Raw genomic sequence first — 17,751 nt, forward strand, 5'->3', positions numbered from 1 at the left:
GCAAAAACACTAAATACCACAACTGTTTTCAACATTGAAAATATATGTTTTTTTGAGCATTTTAAAATTATTTTTTGAAACATCATGTAACACTGAAGACTGGAGTAATGGCTTTGCCACCACAGAAATATGGTAATATATATATTATGAGAGGTTTGTAAACAAATACTATTAAATCTTCCAATGCTTTATTTGCAACATTACTAATACAAGTTAAGTAAACCAGATTTTGATATCAAGCTGACTAAGCCTAATCTCAGCTCATTAGATCTTTCTTTTAGGCTGAAGTGCACCAGAAGATACTTGACATACAAATGGTGATCCTTTTTGGTTGTTTGTCTGGGAATGAGTGGGTAACTATGTGATGCTGATGGACTGCTGTTATTGTCTTGGATGTATCAGCACAGATTTGTGTCAACAACTCAAGACTTTACTGCAAGCCTGAGGTGAAGAGATCTCAAAAATAAGATAATATCTCCAATCCTTCTCCGTGCACTTGTCTTCTCAAAGTCCATCAAAAACATAACGCTCTTGTTTGTTTTTGTTCACAGGCATATCAGGCTCTACATACACAGCTGGCTATTTAAACACATGTGTGATATTTTATCAGTCAACATCCAATTAAATTAATGGTGAGTGTGGTAAATTTAGCATTGTTCTGTCTGTCGGCTCCTTGCTGTGAACTTAAACGTGTGAGCGCTCTGAAGTGCCAAGCCAGGCTCTGTCCCTTCAAGAGAGGATATCCTGATAATCACTTTTTCTTAATCCTGGATTTACAAAGCCAGGTACATATGATGCAAGGATTTTTTCTTTTTTACATTCTGTATGCCTGACACTTCCACAACATCACAGAAAAAGGAGACAGATCCATTTAATACATCTGGCAGACTGATAAATAAGGCTTAATCCTATCATTGGAAATAGATCCTGGGTGTCCAGCATCTTTTCTGGGTGTAGAAAGTGCAAAAAATTCTAATAATAGCCTAATTCAGAGAAATTATTTTCTTAGCTAGGTTAAATAAGGACAATGCTTACAAGACATTTGCATTCAGGTGACTGACATATCACTTGTCCATTAAGTTTTTATGTAGTAAATATTATGATTTAAAGCAAGTGCTACAAGCATATATAAGAGATGCTGTTCCTGTGTGCATACTGGGCCCAATGGACCCAAAACTGGTGTATTAGATCAGAAACACCATCAGTCTAATCAACAAACCGATGTGACAAATATCATGTTGTGTACTGACACTTTCTCCTCAGAAGAAAACAGTGGTGTTTTCAACCTAGGTGTTTTTTTTTGTTTTTTTGGATTGTCTAACATGAAATGATCAGGGTAAGGATTTGCAGGTTAAGAAAGCTTAGAGGTTTAATGTCATGACGTCACTTTAATTAGCAGCCACTTTGATCCCTTCAGCCTGTAAGCCACTATTCTCTGGCAGCCTGTCGGAGGAGACCTGCACTGATCTCTGCTCTGGAGGATGCACCTATCTGAAGGAGGGTATCCCTGAGAAGCTTCACTTTTCATCCTGACTCCCCACAAGTAATGAATCTGTGAGAGGACGAGCAGAGAAGCACACTTCAAAATGGCAGACAAGGATAGTGTTGAAAAATACTTGGAGAATAACCCTCAGTTTGCCAAAGAGTATTTCGACAAGAAGGTCCGATGCGAGGTCATTGCCGCCGCTTTTGCCGAGAACCTTGACATCAAAGATCCAGCCTCGTTCAAGGATGTCAGCCAAATCCAGGAGGCCACCATCATCTTTGACATGATCAAAGAAATGCATTCGCAGCCCATTATGGAAAAAGCCATGCACAAGGTCCTGCAGAGGATATGTATGCTGGTGAACGCAGATCGCTGCAGCTATTTCATATACCGAGCCAGAAACGGCATCCCTGAGCTCGCTACGTGTCTTTTTGATGTCACCACTACCTCGAAATATGAGGCAAACGTGGTCAACCCTCAGTCTGAAATTGTCTTCCCTACTGACATTGGCATAGTTGGCCAAATAGTGACCACCAAAAAACCAGCTAATGTTCCCGATGTCAAACAGGTTAGTAAAAGAAGTAAAGCTGTCTTTTATAACTCTCCCTAGTTAATCTTTTTTTAATTTTTTAACTGTATTAAAGCTCTGCAAAAAAGAAAAAGTTAAAAACAAAATAATTTACAAATAATTAATACCAAAGTATATAAAAGCAAATTATAACAAATCAGTTTCAACTTAAGGGGGTTACATTGCAAGTAATTTATAGAGTTTTAAGGCATTCATCTGCTTTATGGATTGAGATCAAATTTTTGAATGCCACAATACTTGGAGCAAAAAAATAAACATGGTAAATAAAACTTATCTATAATCAATGTATTGTTATTTTGCATACAAACATGAAGTTATACCACTTTAACTTCATGCAAATCCTCCTCTTTTTTAAATAGCATATAACTATGCATCATCTGTGTAAATTGTGTAGAACTGCAGAAACCAAAATGACCATTTTTATATTCTTAATAGATGACAGCCTATGCAAATCATCCACATTAAACAAACATGTTTTGTCAGCAACATTATTATTAAGTTAATATGACTGAATTAACCAAATTACATTAGCTTACAGAGGTGAAAGGCTTTTTAGGTCATAGTGCAAGAGCCGTGTTTTTGCTTTTTATAGTGCTCTAATATGCTTTGCACACGTTTATTTAAAAAAAGACATACAGTAAGTTGCAAGCAAAACATCTTAGGTTTATTAGGCAGGCCTGTTACATGAAAGTCGACTAATAGTTTGACAAAGGATTATACTTTTTCAGTCCCGTGGCCATGGAGGTCAGTCAACCCCCTGCAGAAAAACAGCTTATTTTCTCTGCTCCTGATAGCCTGCTGCAACTTGATATTATTTAGCAACAAATGACTGTCCTGTCAAGTTGTTTTTTTTTTTTTTTAGATGTTAAAGAACCAAAACATCAGCACTTGTTAACTCATAATTAAGAATAATTGCTTATGAAAATAAACTGTGGAAGCGAAAATTACTCTTTATATGGTTTCTAAATAAGCCAACAGCAAAACTGCTAAGTAAAATGTTACATATTTATATTCATTGCAAAGTTTTATACATTAAATCTAAAATAAAATGTCAAATACCAAAGTTTTACAAAACAAAATGTACTTAACTATAGAATGATACACATTTAATATCATCCAGCATATCCATACAGCCTTCATTATAGGAGTAGTATGATAATAAAAAATACAAATAAAACATAGTAAAAGATCCATACGTATGCTTTAAATACCAGCATGGTGTTTAATCATGGCACACCAGAGCAACCTCAGCTTAAGTGGCCGAGATGGGGTTAAATCTATTAACCTTCCTTACATAACACAGAAGTGTAAATTTAGGTAGAATTAGTCTAGGTGACAAGAGAACAAATCCAAATGCCTTATAGAAAGAGATCATTTTAATTAATAGATGCAGCCCTTATTATGACTGATTAAAACTTCTTATTTATTTAGTAACAGTTCTTAAGTTTTTGAGTTTGAAAATATTAATAACATGAAAATAACGCCTATGTACAGAAATGTTATAATTTTGTTTTTAAGCAAACATGCTGTAGCCTACTGGCTAAAATTATGGAGGAATTAATGTATATTTTTTATTAAGCAGTTTTAACCGTTTAACAGTTTTCTATTTCACTCCAGTGTATTATGAAACAGCTGTATCGAACATTAACCAATGTATTTGTTCCTTAGAATCCCAAATTCAGTGATTTTGTGGACAAGCAAACAGGATACACCACTAAAAACATGCTGGCTGCCCCTCTCATGAATGGGAAAGACCCACTTGGTGTGGTCATGGCAATAAACAAAGTGGGAGGAAATGAATTCTCCAAAGCAGATGAAGACGTGAGTATCTGAAAAATGACATCCATGTGAAAATGTTTTTAAAATGTTCACTATGGGCCAACAGCTGCAAAGTAGAAATCATGTGATACTGACCTCAAATTTGTGCTGAATCAGATTGATCAGATTATTTGCCCTATTCTATGAGGTTCACACCACTACTATAATGCTAACTAGACAGAGGAACGATATCATTGGAATTGCTTTCAGAACGTTTTCTTCCCAACTGAACAATTAAAACGTTGACCAGGGTTGCCATGTTTTCACAACAAAACCCGCCCAATCGCTACTCAAAACTGGCCCAAAACTAGCCCAATCGCATTTCAAGGGGGACCCCCATTAAAAATCGCATTCCGGGGATAAAATACACGTGTTTTGGTGGGGTTGGTAGAATTCACCCATCTTTTGGTGCGTTGGGGTGGATGCTAATATAATTAAAAGTTAAAATTATCTTTATAGTTATTCTTGGTGTGAACAGACATTTTTAAGGCTACAATTATACTTTGTCAGTATAAGCATCTAACCATAGCAATACATAGCCTATATTTTTTATTATCAAGTAAATGTTTTACAAATGTTTTTCAGCTCTTCTCCAAATACATCACCTTCGCCACAGTCATTGCCCTACAGCATTACACCTCATACATGTATAATGTGGAATCTAGAAGAAGCCAGGTAATGCTACGGACTACAACACTTAATATTTGACTGTGATTTGGATCTTGACTGTGACTGTAAACTGCTGCCACAGGTTCTTCTATGGTCTGCGAGCAAAGTGTTTGAAGAGTTGACGGACATTGAGCGACAGTTTCACAAGGCCCTGTACACCGTCAGGAACTACCTCCAGTGCGAGAGGTACTCTGTCGGCCTTCTGGACATGACCAAAGAAAAGGTTTGTGGCATATGGTGATCATCCTTCATTTGGTCATTGATCAGCGATTCATAAAAACACTCAGCCCTGCTTTGATTGTTTAGGAGTTCTACGATGAATGGCCGATTAAATTGGGAGATGTGGAGCCGTACAAAGGCCCAAAGACACCTGACGGCAGGGTAACAGATTTTTTTTCTCTTCGGTGAACAAGTCAGTATTGCTGTCTAGTATTATTACAACTTCTTTCTTCTAACAGGAAATCAACTTCTACAAGATCATTGATTATCTCTTAGAGAGCAAAGAAGAGATCAAAGTCATACCGTAAGTATAATTTTTAATGCATGAAAACACGTTCTTTGCTCATGTTGTAAAAACTCAAATGTCATAAGTTGTATTCTACCACATACAGTAAACTACATGGGAAACACTATCTGGCACCATTTTCTAATAGATTTGGCTATTCCAGTAATGTCTGTCAAGACAAATCAACAGAACTGTACACAAGGCCTGAACTAGACCTGAAGCCAAATTTACACCCTTCACTCTTAAAAATGAAGGTTCTTTATTGGCATCTGGTTCCATAAAGAACCTTTAACATCCATGGAACCTTTTCAACTGCACAAAAGGTTTTTTAGATTATTCTTCAAACTATGAAAAAAAATGTTCTTTTAAGAACTGGTCACTGTAAGGTTCTTTGGGGAACCCAAAAAGCTGATTTATTGGAAATTTTTCAGAAAGACCACTCTCTATTAATGCCTATAGTTTTGAAGTTAAATTCTAAACAGGCACATACACTCACCAGCAACTTCATTAGGTACACCTTACCAATACCGGGGTTTGCCTTCGGAACTGGCTTAATTCTTCATGGCATAGATTTAACAAGGTGCTACAAACATTCCGCAGAGATTTTGGTCCAAATTGACATGGCAGCATTACACAGCTGCTGCACATCCTCCATGATGTGAATCTCCCATTTCACCACATCCCACACATACAGTACTCCATTGGATTGAGATCTGAGGCCATTTTGAGTATGGTGAACTCATTGTCATTTTCAAGAAACCAGTTTGAGATGATTTGAGCTTTGTGACATGACGTGTATTGGAAGTAGACACTACAAGATGGATTCATTGTGGTCATAAAGGGAGGGTCATGGTCAGTAACAATATTTAGGTAGGCTGTGGTGTTTAGACGATGCTCAGTTGGTACTAAGGGACCCAAAATTTGCAATGAAAATATCCCTCACACCATTACAGCACCAGCTGCACCCTGACCCAAGGCAGTATGGATCAATTCTTTCATGTCATAAAATTCTGACCCTACCTACTGAATGTCACAGAAGAAATCGAGACTTACCAGACCAGGCAATCTTCTTGCTCACTGGATATTTTTTCTCTTTTGGATTATTCTCTATATATCTTAGAGATGGCTGTGTGAGAAAATCCCAGTAGATCAGCAGTTTCTGAAATACCCAGACCAGCCCATCTGGCACCAATAACCAACTTAAATCAACTTTCTTTTCCCATTCTGATGCTTGGTTTGAACTTCAGCAGATCGCCTGACCTTGTCTACATCCCTAAATGATGTTTTATTAACAAGGTTCGGGAGGAGCGCGTCAGATACTTAGCCTAATTAGCCCAGGTGGAGCGCATTTAAGATAATCAACACTATGGTATAAATACAGCTGACTTACCGCTATCCATTGACGGTTTATCAGCATTTGGTTTGCACCTTTTGCCATTATATGTCAGACTCAGATTCACCCATTTAGACAACGAGGTCTATACTGGGGATTTTTCGATTCTCCGGCCAATTTGCCGGTCCCAGGATTGCTCCTTCTCCGCCAGACACTGCTGCCAAGCTACAGGCTTCATCGCAGCCTCTGCTCTCTGCTTGACCAGCCACACGTTCTTCACGACGCTGAGGCTTAACCTCGCCTCTACCTGCATCACTTCCAATTTTTCCCTGGCATCCTCTTATCTGAGGCAAACGCTGATTAATTCCGACGCTCCATCCTCGCGAAGGGTAAACAAAGTGGATCTGTACAATCTAAGTTATTCATCTCCCAGCAATCAGCCAAACCTCAATCCTAAATCCACTCCAGCAGGGCGGAGCAAAGCTCGACACCACCTTTGCCACCACGCACAAGACCCGGCTGTCCTTAAGCGCTGGGTCGCAGCGGCAGGCTTCCAACGAGCCTGGGGCGCGCCCCGATCTCACTGCACCAAAGCCTCAGTCGCTTACCGCTTCGACTTTACCTTTTATCGTGGCTCTTCCGGCCGCAGCGTCGAATGCAGCCGGGCCTCAGTGCCGTGTTGCAAATTAATTTTTAGGCAAAGTCGCTAAAAGGCAGGTCGTTTGTTGCTGAAGTTAATATACAACTTTCTGACACTAAGCAAACAAGGTAGAATATAAAACCACAATTCAAATACAGTACAATCGAGCGGCAACCTCCCGCTCTCTCTCGTGAAGCCAATAAGGAAGTGACTAAAACTGCAATTCATAGACTGGCCGCTAGAGCCTGGCTCCAAAAGGGAGTCAGTGCCATAGACTCCCCATGTTAAAATGCCTAACAAAAAACATGTTTACAGCCTGGTTAAAAAAAAGATTTTGGTCTATATAGCTAATTTTGCCCTTCATGACAACTGTGACGGGGGTGAATTTTTTTATAACTCATCCGTTTAAATTATATTAAGCCTTAAAGTTCTGCATAATTAAGGGCGTGGCCACTTGAGTGACAGGTGGATTGCCGTTGCTGACACTGCCGTTGAGCTAGGTGGACATGGCTTCAGCAACCAGCTCCCCCCTTTTTGCCCATTTTCGATTATCCGGGAGAGTCGCGCATTGACGCGCTGCCAAGATGGCGATGGCCCGCTCTGCACACTTTGAGCTTCAAAACCGCTATTGAGGAGTCTATGGGTGACGTCACGGACACTACGTCCATATTTTTTTTACAGTCTATGAGTAGAATACAAAGAAATTACTCAGATTTTCTGAATTTTCACTAGCATTTTTTCCTGTATTTTTAAATTACATTCCACTCAGATAAACGGACGAAAAGATTGATTTGCGAGAAAATGATTTCAACTATGTACCTAAATGATCGACGATTATAGGCACAAACTAACAACTAAGGTTTATCAAAGGAAACAATTATTGATCAAGTGCAACTAGCAACCTTGTTCACATGTGACGTGAGTATTACTAGGCACCTCTCTCCAAGTCTCTAGTCGATGTGCACAACAAACTTAACAATGTGTTTTAAACAATATAATGTACATGCGCATTATATCAAAAGCCTTCAAAGGGCACCAACGTCCCAATGATTGTTTCTACATGTCACTGTGCAATCTAATCCTCATTTGGCTAAACATTTAATTCAAATGTACACTTAATCTTGAATTTTTTAGACAATTCTTTATGACAGAAATGCTACAGCAATCATAAATCCTTGAATGTGGATATCAAAAGTTGCCATTTTTCTGAGTTTTTCATTACGTTAGCGGCGTGAATTGAACAACGTTTCATGATCAGCCCTTTCGATGCCCCGCCTTCTCAGTTTTGCATTAGCCCATTGGAGTGGCTACTTGGAAAATTCTGGGGTTAGAAACTCCTTATCGATCAGCTCCGCATAACTCGCCGTTTTCAAACATAATCACCTCGATTACTCTTGATGAATTCTCTCTCTCTCAACTGTAGGACATTCATCATGCAATCAATATGAAAAGAGAGAATTCTATAAAAAAAATTATATATATATTTCATGGGTCTTAGCACTTGGCTGGCAAAAGTCGACATCACCTCAACTTTCAAAGCTATGCCTATGCATCCAGATTCATGGCACTTATTTGGGGTACACTGGCACATGAAATTCTAATTTAATTTTTTTTTTTTTACTTTTAACTAACAAATCCAAACAACCCGATGCAGTGAGTATTGAATGGCTCACCCATCTGATGCAGTAATTGTTAAACAATTATGCAAAGTAATCCTTATAGCGTCTACCCTTTTAGACAACCCAAATTGTTCAGAGTATTGAACTCCCTGTCAAGTGCTGTAAGAGTGTTCCTGGTGGAGCAAATATGTTTCTCTTTCAACTACCAGCGAGGCTCACCCATCTGATGCAGTGAGTACTGAATTCCGGTCAGATGCTGCAAGAGCCTCCCGGTCAAGCAAACCTTGCCTTTTCCGTTCAACTACCAGCGAACCTTACCCGTCTGATGGCGCAAGTATTAAACTCCTGTCAGATGCTGCAAGAGCTTTCCCAGTCGAGTGAATGTTTTCTTTCAACTTGCCGTGTTGCTTACTTGTCCATGCAGAGAGTATTGAACTCCCGTCGAATGCTGCAAGAGCCCTCCCGGTCAAGCAATCTTTGCCTTTCTGTCTGACTACCAGCGAAGCTTACCCATCCGTGCCATGAGTACTGAGCTCCCATCGGATGCCGGCGAGAGCCTCCCGGCTACACAACCTTACCTTTTTGATTCTAAGGTCGGCGAGGCTTACCTGTCCGATGCCATGAGTACTGAGCTCCCGTTGGATGTCGGCGAGAGCCTCCCGGCCCACAATTTTACCTTTCTGTCTTACGTCAACGAGGCTTACCTGTTCGATGCAGTGAGTATTGAGCTCCCATCGGATGTCGGTGGAAGCCTCCCGGCCAGACAACTTTTTCTTCTCCTATCCAACCATACTAGTCCATCTCCGAGTACCTCCGCCAAATCACTATTTATTTTTAGATGACTCCAAAAAACCTGTCACTCGCTTCTAGTTCCAAAAAGCATCTCAAATCAGTCCTGCAATTATTGAGCATCCCAGCAGAAAATTTCTCTAGCCACTCTTTTCGCATCGGGGCAGCAACATCAGCAGCCCAAAAAGGCCTCTCCAAACAGCAGATCCAAACTCTAGGAAGATGGTCTTCAGAAGCTTATCAAAGCTACATCAGAACTAATCAGTTTCACATTAAAGAATTAAAGAAGCCACCCGGCTAGACAACCTTACCTTTTCCTTTTCTACGGTTGTCGAGGCTTACCCGTTTGATGCCTTGAGTATTGAGATCACATTGGACGTTGCAACGGTCTCCCGGCCACCTAACTTTACGTTCCTGTTTGATGGGTGGCGATGCTCAGCCATCCGACGCTAAGAGTCTTGACCTCCTGCCAAACGCTGTCCAAGCTCTCTCTGCTAAATTTCAAGTCTTTTCCCCCCGCCTGGTGAGGCTTACCCGTTCGATGTCCTGATCTCCCATCAGATGTCGCAAGAGTCCTCTTGTTGGACGGCCCAAAGCCTGTTTATCTGCTCAACCGAGAGGACCTACACGTCTGTCATCCTGAGTCTTGATCTCCAGTCGGAGGCTTCATGGGCCCTCTCGGTTAGTCATTTGCTCTTTACCCACTGATTAGCAGGGGCTCATCAGCCAGTAGGGCCCGTACGCCAACACCGTGACCTATTCCAGTCAAGGCAACTCAGGCCATCGTGGTTGGGGTATTCAATCATGCTGTTCCTCCCTCATCAGCCGGTAGGGCTCACCCATTCCAACGCTGTGAGGTGTTCCCGTTGAGCATTGGCTTGAGCCCTCCTGACTGGGCGCCCCAAATCACGTAGTCTGATACCAGCAGATGGTAGGGCCTACCTTTCCAAAGGCATAAGTCGCTCCCACCGGAGTACGTAGGCTCTTCCGGCCTGCCAACCAGCTAACTTCCCAAATATCAGCCCCCGCTCAATGCTATTTTGGGGGGGTCCTTTAGTCTGGCGGTTGTCCTTTAGCTATTGCCTTTTGTGGGGTACTCTAGGTTTGGGCCATTCCAGAGCTCGGAGCCCTTCCACAGCATGCCAAATATGCATTATAATACTTCAGCTAATTATATGTAAGCGCAAACTCGTGAAATGTATTGAATTGCTGCCATGTGATTGGCTGATTTGATAGTTGCATTATCTAGCAGTTCAACAGACGTATTAGAGTGGCCAGATAGTAATTGGGTGTCCACATACTTTTGCCCATATAGCATACAAGCTTACCAGACCCTCTTATTTGAATGTTTCTGCTTCCAGAACTCCTCCTGTCGACCACTGGGCACTTGTTAGCGGCCTCCCCACTTATGTGGCTGAAAATGGCTTTGTAAGTCCAAAGTATTTTCTTAAAATCTACTACTTTGAAATAGTAAAGGTGCGGTATTCAAAAATTATGTTTAATAATGTTTGTGTTAAGATCAGATCTGGTTTCCCCAGTGCCCTTGTACAAACACTTATTCTAAAAATGTCCCAGGTTAAATAACTACTTAACCCAGAGGTCTCAAACTCAATTCCTGGAGGGCCATAGCTTTGCAGAGTTTAGCTCCAACCAGCTCCAACTCACACCTGCTTGGAAGTTTCTAGTTATCCTGAAGACCGTGATTAGCTGGATCAGGCATGTTTGATTAGGGTTGGAGCTGTGGCCCTCCAAGAACTGAGTTTGAGACCAGTGACTTAACCCAAGTTAAATGATCTACTCAATGGGGTAGACAACTACTTGTTCTATTATTGCTTATGTTGACTGAGGGAAATCTTGTTTTATTTTTATTTTTCCAGATCTGTAACATGATGAACGTTGCTGCTGATGATTACTTTACATTCCAGGTACTGTAATCCATTCCAGGATAAACCCTCTCAGTGATCCACACCTGAAATAGACACAAACCTGTAACCTTCAAACTGAGACAGAAAACACTTTATTTTAGTCATATTTTTTTATTAGCTTATTGACAATGCAGATATAAAAAACACTCTTTTAATTGCTTTACTCTTCAGAAAGAAGCTGTGGACGAGTCTGGTTTCGTCATCAAAAACGTCCTGTCCCTTCCTATTGTCAACAAGAAAGAAGAAATTGTGGGTGTTGCCACTTTCTTCAATCGGAAAGATGGCAAGCCATTCGATGAGCAGGATGAACAAATTACTGAAGTGAGTTGTTAAATGGTCACCATCCTGTTTGCTCCTTTTAATCTTGTGCTGCAACACTAATGTGGTTTTCTGACTTTGTTTTAGGCCCTAACACAGTTCCTAGGATGGTCTGTACTGAATTGTGACACATATGACAAACTGAATCGGACAGAGTGGAGAAGAGAGATTGCAGCGGAAATGGTCATTTACCAAACCAAAGCCACCCTAACTGAAGTCCAACAGATTCTGGTGAGGCCTCATACAAGCTCATGTTTTAAAGAAACTGCAGTCTTTATGTTAACTAAACAATTTTTTGCCTCGTTAGAACACAAAGGAGAAGTTTGACATGAACCCTGAGGACTGCGATCAGAAAGAAATGTACAAACTCTTGGTATGACTTTTTTTATGTATTTTTTTACCCTGAACCAATATATTCAAAGTGAACATTATTGATCTTAAATGTTGAACATGAAGGATGACTTTCTAAATTTATCTACTTGTATTTTAATACACAGAGAACCAACATTCCAGAAGCCAAAGATGTCGATCTGCTATTATTTAGTTTTAGTGACTTGCCTGTCTCTGAGCTTGACCTTATCAAATTTGGCATTCGCTGTTTCTTTGAACTTGGAGTGGTAGAGAAGTTCAAAGTGCCAGCAGAGGTGAGACTGGAATTTACAATTATTTCCACTATAATATATTGGGGTGGTCAAACTACTGTATACTGTATTTCTTTGAACAGTGCAAAAGCCGTGATGTGATGTCATGCTCTGTGGTATCTTATTTAAACGCATCAATTTAACAAATAATAATAAATCCACAATCTACACCAATTTCCTGCAACACTGCACATTTGCAGCCTCAAAGTTAGTGTGCTTTTAATTCAGAAGAGGTCTGTGTTGCCGGTCTTCAGGATTCAAATACATATAAAAGGATGTGTAGTGTAACAACCGCTCAAGCCTTATTTTCCAAGCAGCACTCATCTTATTACTAGAGCCTGTGTTTATTTTTGGCAGGTGATTAGCGATTACCAGACTCACACAGAAAGCTCAGCAGATTTCGACAGAAATCAGATGTCCACCATTTACAAACTTCCATTTTTTTATGGAAAAAAATCTGGGTCTATGAATGCAACTGTCTGGCAACAAATCTGTAGATAAAGAATCACGTCAACTGTTATTTTACTTTCATGTAGCATGACATGTTCCTTCAGTTTTGGGTTGAAATTGTTTGGGTCTACACTTGCTCCAGGTCCTGACAAGATGGATGTACACTGTACGAAAAGGCTACAGAGATATCACCTATCATAACTGGAGGCATGGGTTTAACGTGGGCCAGACCATGTTCTGTCTTCTGCAAGTAAGTGTTTTTTTTTTAATCCACACATCATGCTATTTGCCACCAAAGAGGCTGTAATACTGAATATTGTTTGCTTTCCTAAAAACTGGAAGGCTGAGAAAATACTACTCGGACCTTGAGGCCTTTGCAATGGTAGCGGCTGCATTCTGTCACGACATTGACCACAGGGGTACCAACAATCTCTACCAGACAAAGTAATTTAGCGTATATATATTTTTTACTACTAATATTTTCAAAAACGACACAGAAGGCATTTTACTCACAATCTATTTCCAATGCAGGAGCGGATCACCTCTGGCCAAGCTCCATGGCTCTTCCATCTTGGAAAGGCACCATCTTGATTACAGCAAGACGCTGATGGCAGAAGAGGTTTGTTATGTTATAAAGCATAAAGTGTTCCAGAGCTCAATATGACAACCAGGTAAACTTTATTTTTTGGCTCTCTTTTTTTTTTTACAGAGTGTTAACATTTTCCAAAGTCTGCAGAAACGCCAGTTTGAGACAGTCCAGCACTTGCATGATGTCTGCATCATTGCGACTGACCTGGCCTTGTATTTCAAGTAAGCTCTCAAGAGCATGCCTTCAGCTAGAGACACTCTTAAACATATTGTATTGATGATGGTCCCATTTTCTTCCCCAACCCAGAAAAAGGACCATGTTCCAGAAGATCGTTGACGCCACCGAACCAATGTCTGATGAGAAGGAAGCGATTGCCTATGTGTCCAACAATCCCATTAGGAAGGAAATCATTATGTAAGCATCACTTCTCAGTAGAACCCTGCTTCTTGAGAACATACTGAATTGAGAGTTTGAAGACATGTTTGATTCCAAACAGGGCAATGATGATGACTGGATGTGACTTGTCTGCCATTACCAAGCCATGGGAGGTCCAGAGCAAAGTAGGTGCAACTTTGGTTATTCATGGCTAGAATTATCCAGCATTTGGTTAAAAGCCATTCATTTAACCTAACCACACTCTATCTGAAGTGGCTCTCATGGTGGCAGCTGAGTTCTGGGAGCAGGGAGACCTGGAGAGGACTGTGCTAGACCAACAACCCATTGTAAGTTTGTGAAGATCAGTTTTGCTTTTAGAAAGGTTGCATTGTGATAAAAGTAGTACCTGAATGAGAATACGTATCCTTTGAATCTTTTCTCAGCCCATGATGGACAGGAACAAGGCGGATGAACTTCCGAAGATGCAGTGTGGTTTCATTGACTTTGTGTGCTCGTTTGTGTACAAGGTAAATCCACCCAACTGTCAATCAATTTTGTTTTTGCACAATCCAGACATCCATGTAAATGTGGCATCTGTCCATAATTGCCTCTTCCTGGCAAGTCAGCACAACATTGCTTAAGTGTTCTGACAGGGAATGATGGATCGGCAGTTACAGGTGTGCTTGTGAATGCTTGCAGTAACAGGCCTCTTTTCTCGTACAGGAATTTTCAAGGTTCCACAAAGAGATCACTCCCATGTTCGATGGCCTGAACAACAACAGGGCCCATTGGAAGGAACTGGCTGATATTTATCAAGCAAAAGTAGATGCTATAGAGAATGAACGAAAACGACTAGAAGAGGAGCAGGCTAAAAAAGGTATGTGAGACCCATTAGTTGACATCTTTTTGTTCATTTGTGGACAGGGATTGTAGATTGAAGGGATAGTTCACACAAAAAAATTAACATTGTCATTAATTACTCACCTTCATGTTGTTCCAAATCTGTAAGTCCTTCGTTCATCTTCGGAATACAAATGAAGATATTTTTGATGAAATCCGAGAGCTAACTGAAATGTTCCCAGGCCCAGAAACGTAGCAAAGACATTGGTAAAATTGTCCATGTGACATCAGTGGTTTAACCGTAATTTTACGAAGCTACGAGAATACTTTTTTTTTTTTGTGCATAGAAAATAACAACTTAATCAACAATTCTTGAACGAAGATGAGCAAAGTTTGGAACGACATGAGGGTGAGTAATTAATGACAGAATTTTAATTTTTGGGTGAACTAACCCTTTAAGTAGAAGAAATGATGAGGGAAATTGATCAGAAAATGGCAAGGGATGCAGAAAAAAAGAGACCCTTTCCAAAGGTACACTTTTGTACCTTACCCCTAAAGGGTGCATAATAGTACCCAAATTCTACATATTTCAACCTTTCGAAAGTGTTTATGGCATATCCTGTTTTAATCTGACCTCATAGCCTTGGGGAACGTACATAACTTTGCAGCAACCTGATTTTCTGTTGTCTATTTTTTTTTTCTTCACTGAAGCCACTGGTGAGGATGGAGAGGGAGGAAAGTCCAAAACCTGCACCATATTTTAAACATCATCTGACAGAAATTCAGAGCCACAGTGAAGTCTGGGCCAGCATGTAGAGGGAGGTGAAACGTGCTCCTAGGAGCACTACATTTTCACCAGCTTTCGGTCGCATTTCCTCTGAAGTACCTTCTCCAAGTGAACACGTAGGCATTCACCAGAAATTGAAGAACTGTACCTGTCAGATGTTCCTTCTGATGGGGTGCCAGCCTAGAGCATCATATAGACAATTTCAAGCTTGTTCCTAATTCCTGATTTCACCTCGACTGTACCTTTTAACAACTAACTATGCTGGAGGAAGTTCTGCATATGCAACTTGCCACACAGTGGTGGCCGAAACACAACTCTACAAATGTTTATTGTGCTGTAGTTCACAGAGCTTACCTGAAGTATGGCTTTTGAGTCCATAACAGTTCTCAAGACTGTTGTATATCATTTCAACAGCATAACATTAAGAATTAGAGCAAAATGTATGAACAACTTTCTTCACCAGTCGCTAATTTCTCAAAATAGCATTCTTCTCGATTTCATAGAAGTTCCAATTTGATATTTATTCTTTTGATGAATTCACTGAATCACACTTTATGGGTGAAGTGTGTAATTTTGCCACCAAGTGAGAATTGCAAAAATGTTGACTGTTTTCGAACAAGTTTCCTTAACACACCCCTCATCTGTAACTGGTCAAACAAACAGATAGCCCCGCCCCCAAACAAACACCATTGGTGTTTCTGTTGTTGGGCTGCCTAATGTTTTAACAGCAGAACGCCTTTTTTTTTGGTGAAATCAACTTCTTTTAGATTTCTCTGTATATTAACCTGGGATGAAAGCATTTTAACATCACATTAAATCACAGACTTCACTTTTAAACTACTGCAAAGCATATTTGAATACATATCAGTTGCTTTGTTTAGGGTTGAAGGACCAACTCATTTGAATAATCTTTTAGAAGCTGATTGCTTATTAGCAAGCGCTTTGCAAAATGTACAGAGAAGTCTTGCACCCTGACTACGAGTTGTTGAAAGTAAAGATGGCACTTCCAAGGCTAAAGATCTTTTTACTTCCATTTGCATCTGCTTGTCACAGTTGTGTTTGGATGGATGCGAAACAGGATGTCTTTTCTACTTTTTTGTTCTCTAAAGAAGATGAAGCTGAGGATGTGATTTGGCTAATTCTGTGAATATGTGGAGAACATTTATGACCAGAACTTTGATGTTTGTTCTTTAATTATTTATTGATACCTAAGCATCACACATAGTTTTCAACCATAATGTATTATTAAAAGTGTAACAATGAGTGTATTACATAGAATATCAATTGATAACGTAGAGATATTTGTTTATACCAAACATTTAAATGACGTTTAAGTGGTATTCTATGGAGACATGAGCAGGGCATACAAAAAGTCAGGGAATATTTAAAGAAAGTGCATTGCATGCACAAGGCAAGAGGGAACGGTCAGTACTTGAACCTATAAGGAGATTTGAAGTGAGTTTGATGAGGAGCAGCTCCCGAGATTCACTCCATTTTAATCTTTAAATACCATGCTTATTTAAAGCAGACTACTGAAGCCTCCAGATATCTCCTCTGACAGAAAGCACAAACCCAATTCGTCAGATCAAAGTCTCTCTTTTCTGATCTTTAGAGAATCTGATGACAGCAGTATCTGTTGAACTAGTGAATGAAGCACTGATATCACCTGATATCAAAAATAGGTCATTCTGCTTTAGAAAAAACACCAGGCTCTGACAAAAACAAATAACCTATGGAGAGATGTAGTAAATGCATTGAAAAAAATATAATCTTATGCAATATCCGCTTGTTAGAAAAATCAGTGAAGGCCTTTAATCCAATAACAGGGGCCACGGCAGTCTAAAGAACTAGTGACTACACTTAAATGTCAAACCCTCTAAGTCCAGATCAGACTGAAGAGGCCAAAAGTGAGTAAATCTCATCTCAGGTTAATGCATTTTGATAGGATTGTGTATAATAATATCTACTGTCATTTGGAGTGAGTGAGTGAGTGTGGGACTGATATCTGATCATCTTATTTACTGAATACTACCGCACATATACTGTAAATGATGTAATGTGAACAAATAAACACATTATTCTGAACTTTCCAGAGTTTCAAGTAGTCTTTGACCATATCCGCTATTAGCTTGAGGTCTCTGTGACTGCACAGTTCTGTTAGGTTACTTAGAACTCATGTCAAGAGGAACCTCTCCTGACTTTTCTATCATGCAGCGGATTACCTAATAAAGCTGGATCATCCCCAGGTAAAGAGGCTCAGGTAATTGCCTGACAGCCGAGACAAACCACTTTTCTTTCTATGGGTCTTTCAATATAGAGCCAAAGGCTTCATGTTTAACTTTTATAACTCTAGACTCCACCTATCATTTTATGATTTG

General features: G+C 40.0%; 1 protein-coding gene across 1 annotated transcript; it reads left to right on the top strand.

The window, feature by feature from the left end:
• The first annotated feature begins 1,418 nt into the window (after positions 1–1,418).
• Positions 1,419–17,458, top strand: LOC109067327 (cone cGMP-specific 3',5'-cyclic phosphodiesterase subunit alpha'-like). The gene is made up of 22 exons (XM_019084290.2): positions 1,419–2,054; positions 3,744–3,896; positions 4,479–4,568; positions 4,645–4,785; positions 4,869–4,943; positions 5,021–5,085; positions 10,810–10,876; positions 11,326–11,373; positions 11,545–11,694; positions 11,779–11,922; positions 11,999–12,064; positions 12,189–12,335; positions 12,925–13,032; positions 13,117–13,226; positions 13,314–13,401; positions 13,492–13,592; positions 13,678–13,785; positions 13,868–13,931; positions 14,019–14,093; positions 14,190–14,273; positions 14,470–14,623; positions 15,298–17,458. Exons 1-22 carry the CDS (start codon positions 1,587–1,589, stop codon positions 15,348–15,350), a joined length of 2,559 nt encoding a protein of 852 aa, XP_018939835.1. The 5' UTR covers positions 1,419–1,586; the 3' UTR covers positions 15,351–17,458.
• Positions 17,459–17,751: the final 293 nt, after the last annotated feature.

This window comes from Cyprinus carpio, chromosome B12, assembly GCF_018340385.1.
Source record: "Cyprinus carpio isolate SPL01 chromosome B12, ASM1834038v1, whole genome shotgun sequence".
Classification (NCBI taxonomy): Eukaryota; Metazoa; Chordata; class Actinopteri; order Cypriniformes; family Cyprinidae; genus Cyprinus; species Cyprinus carpio.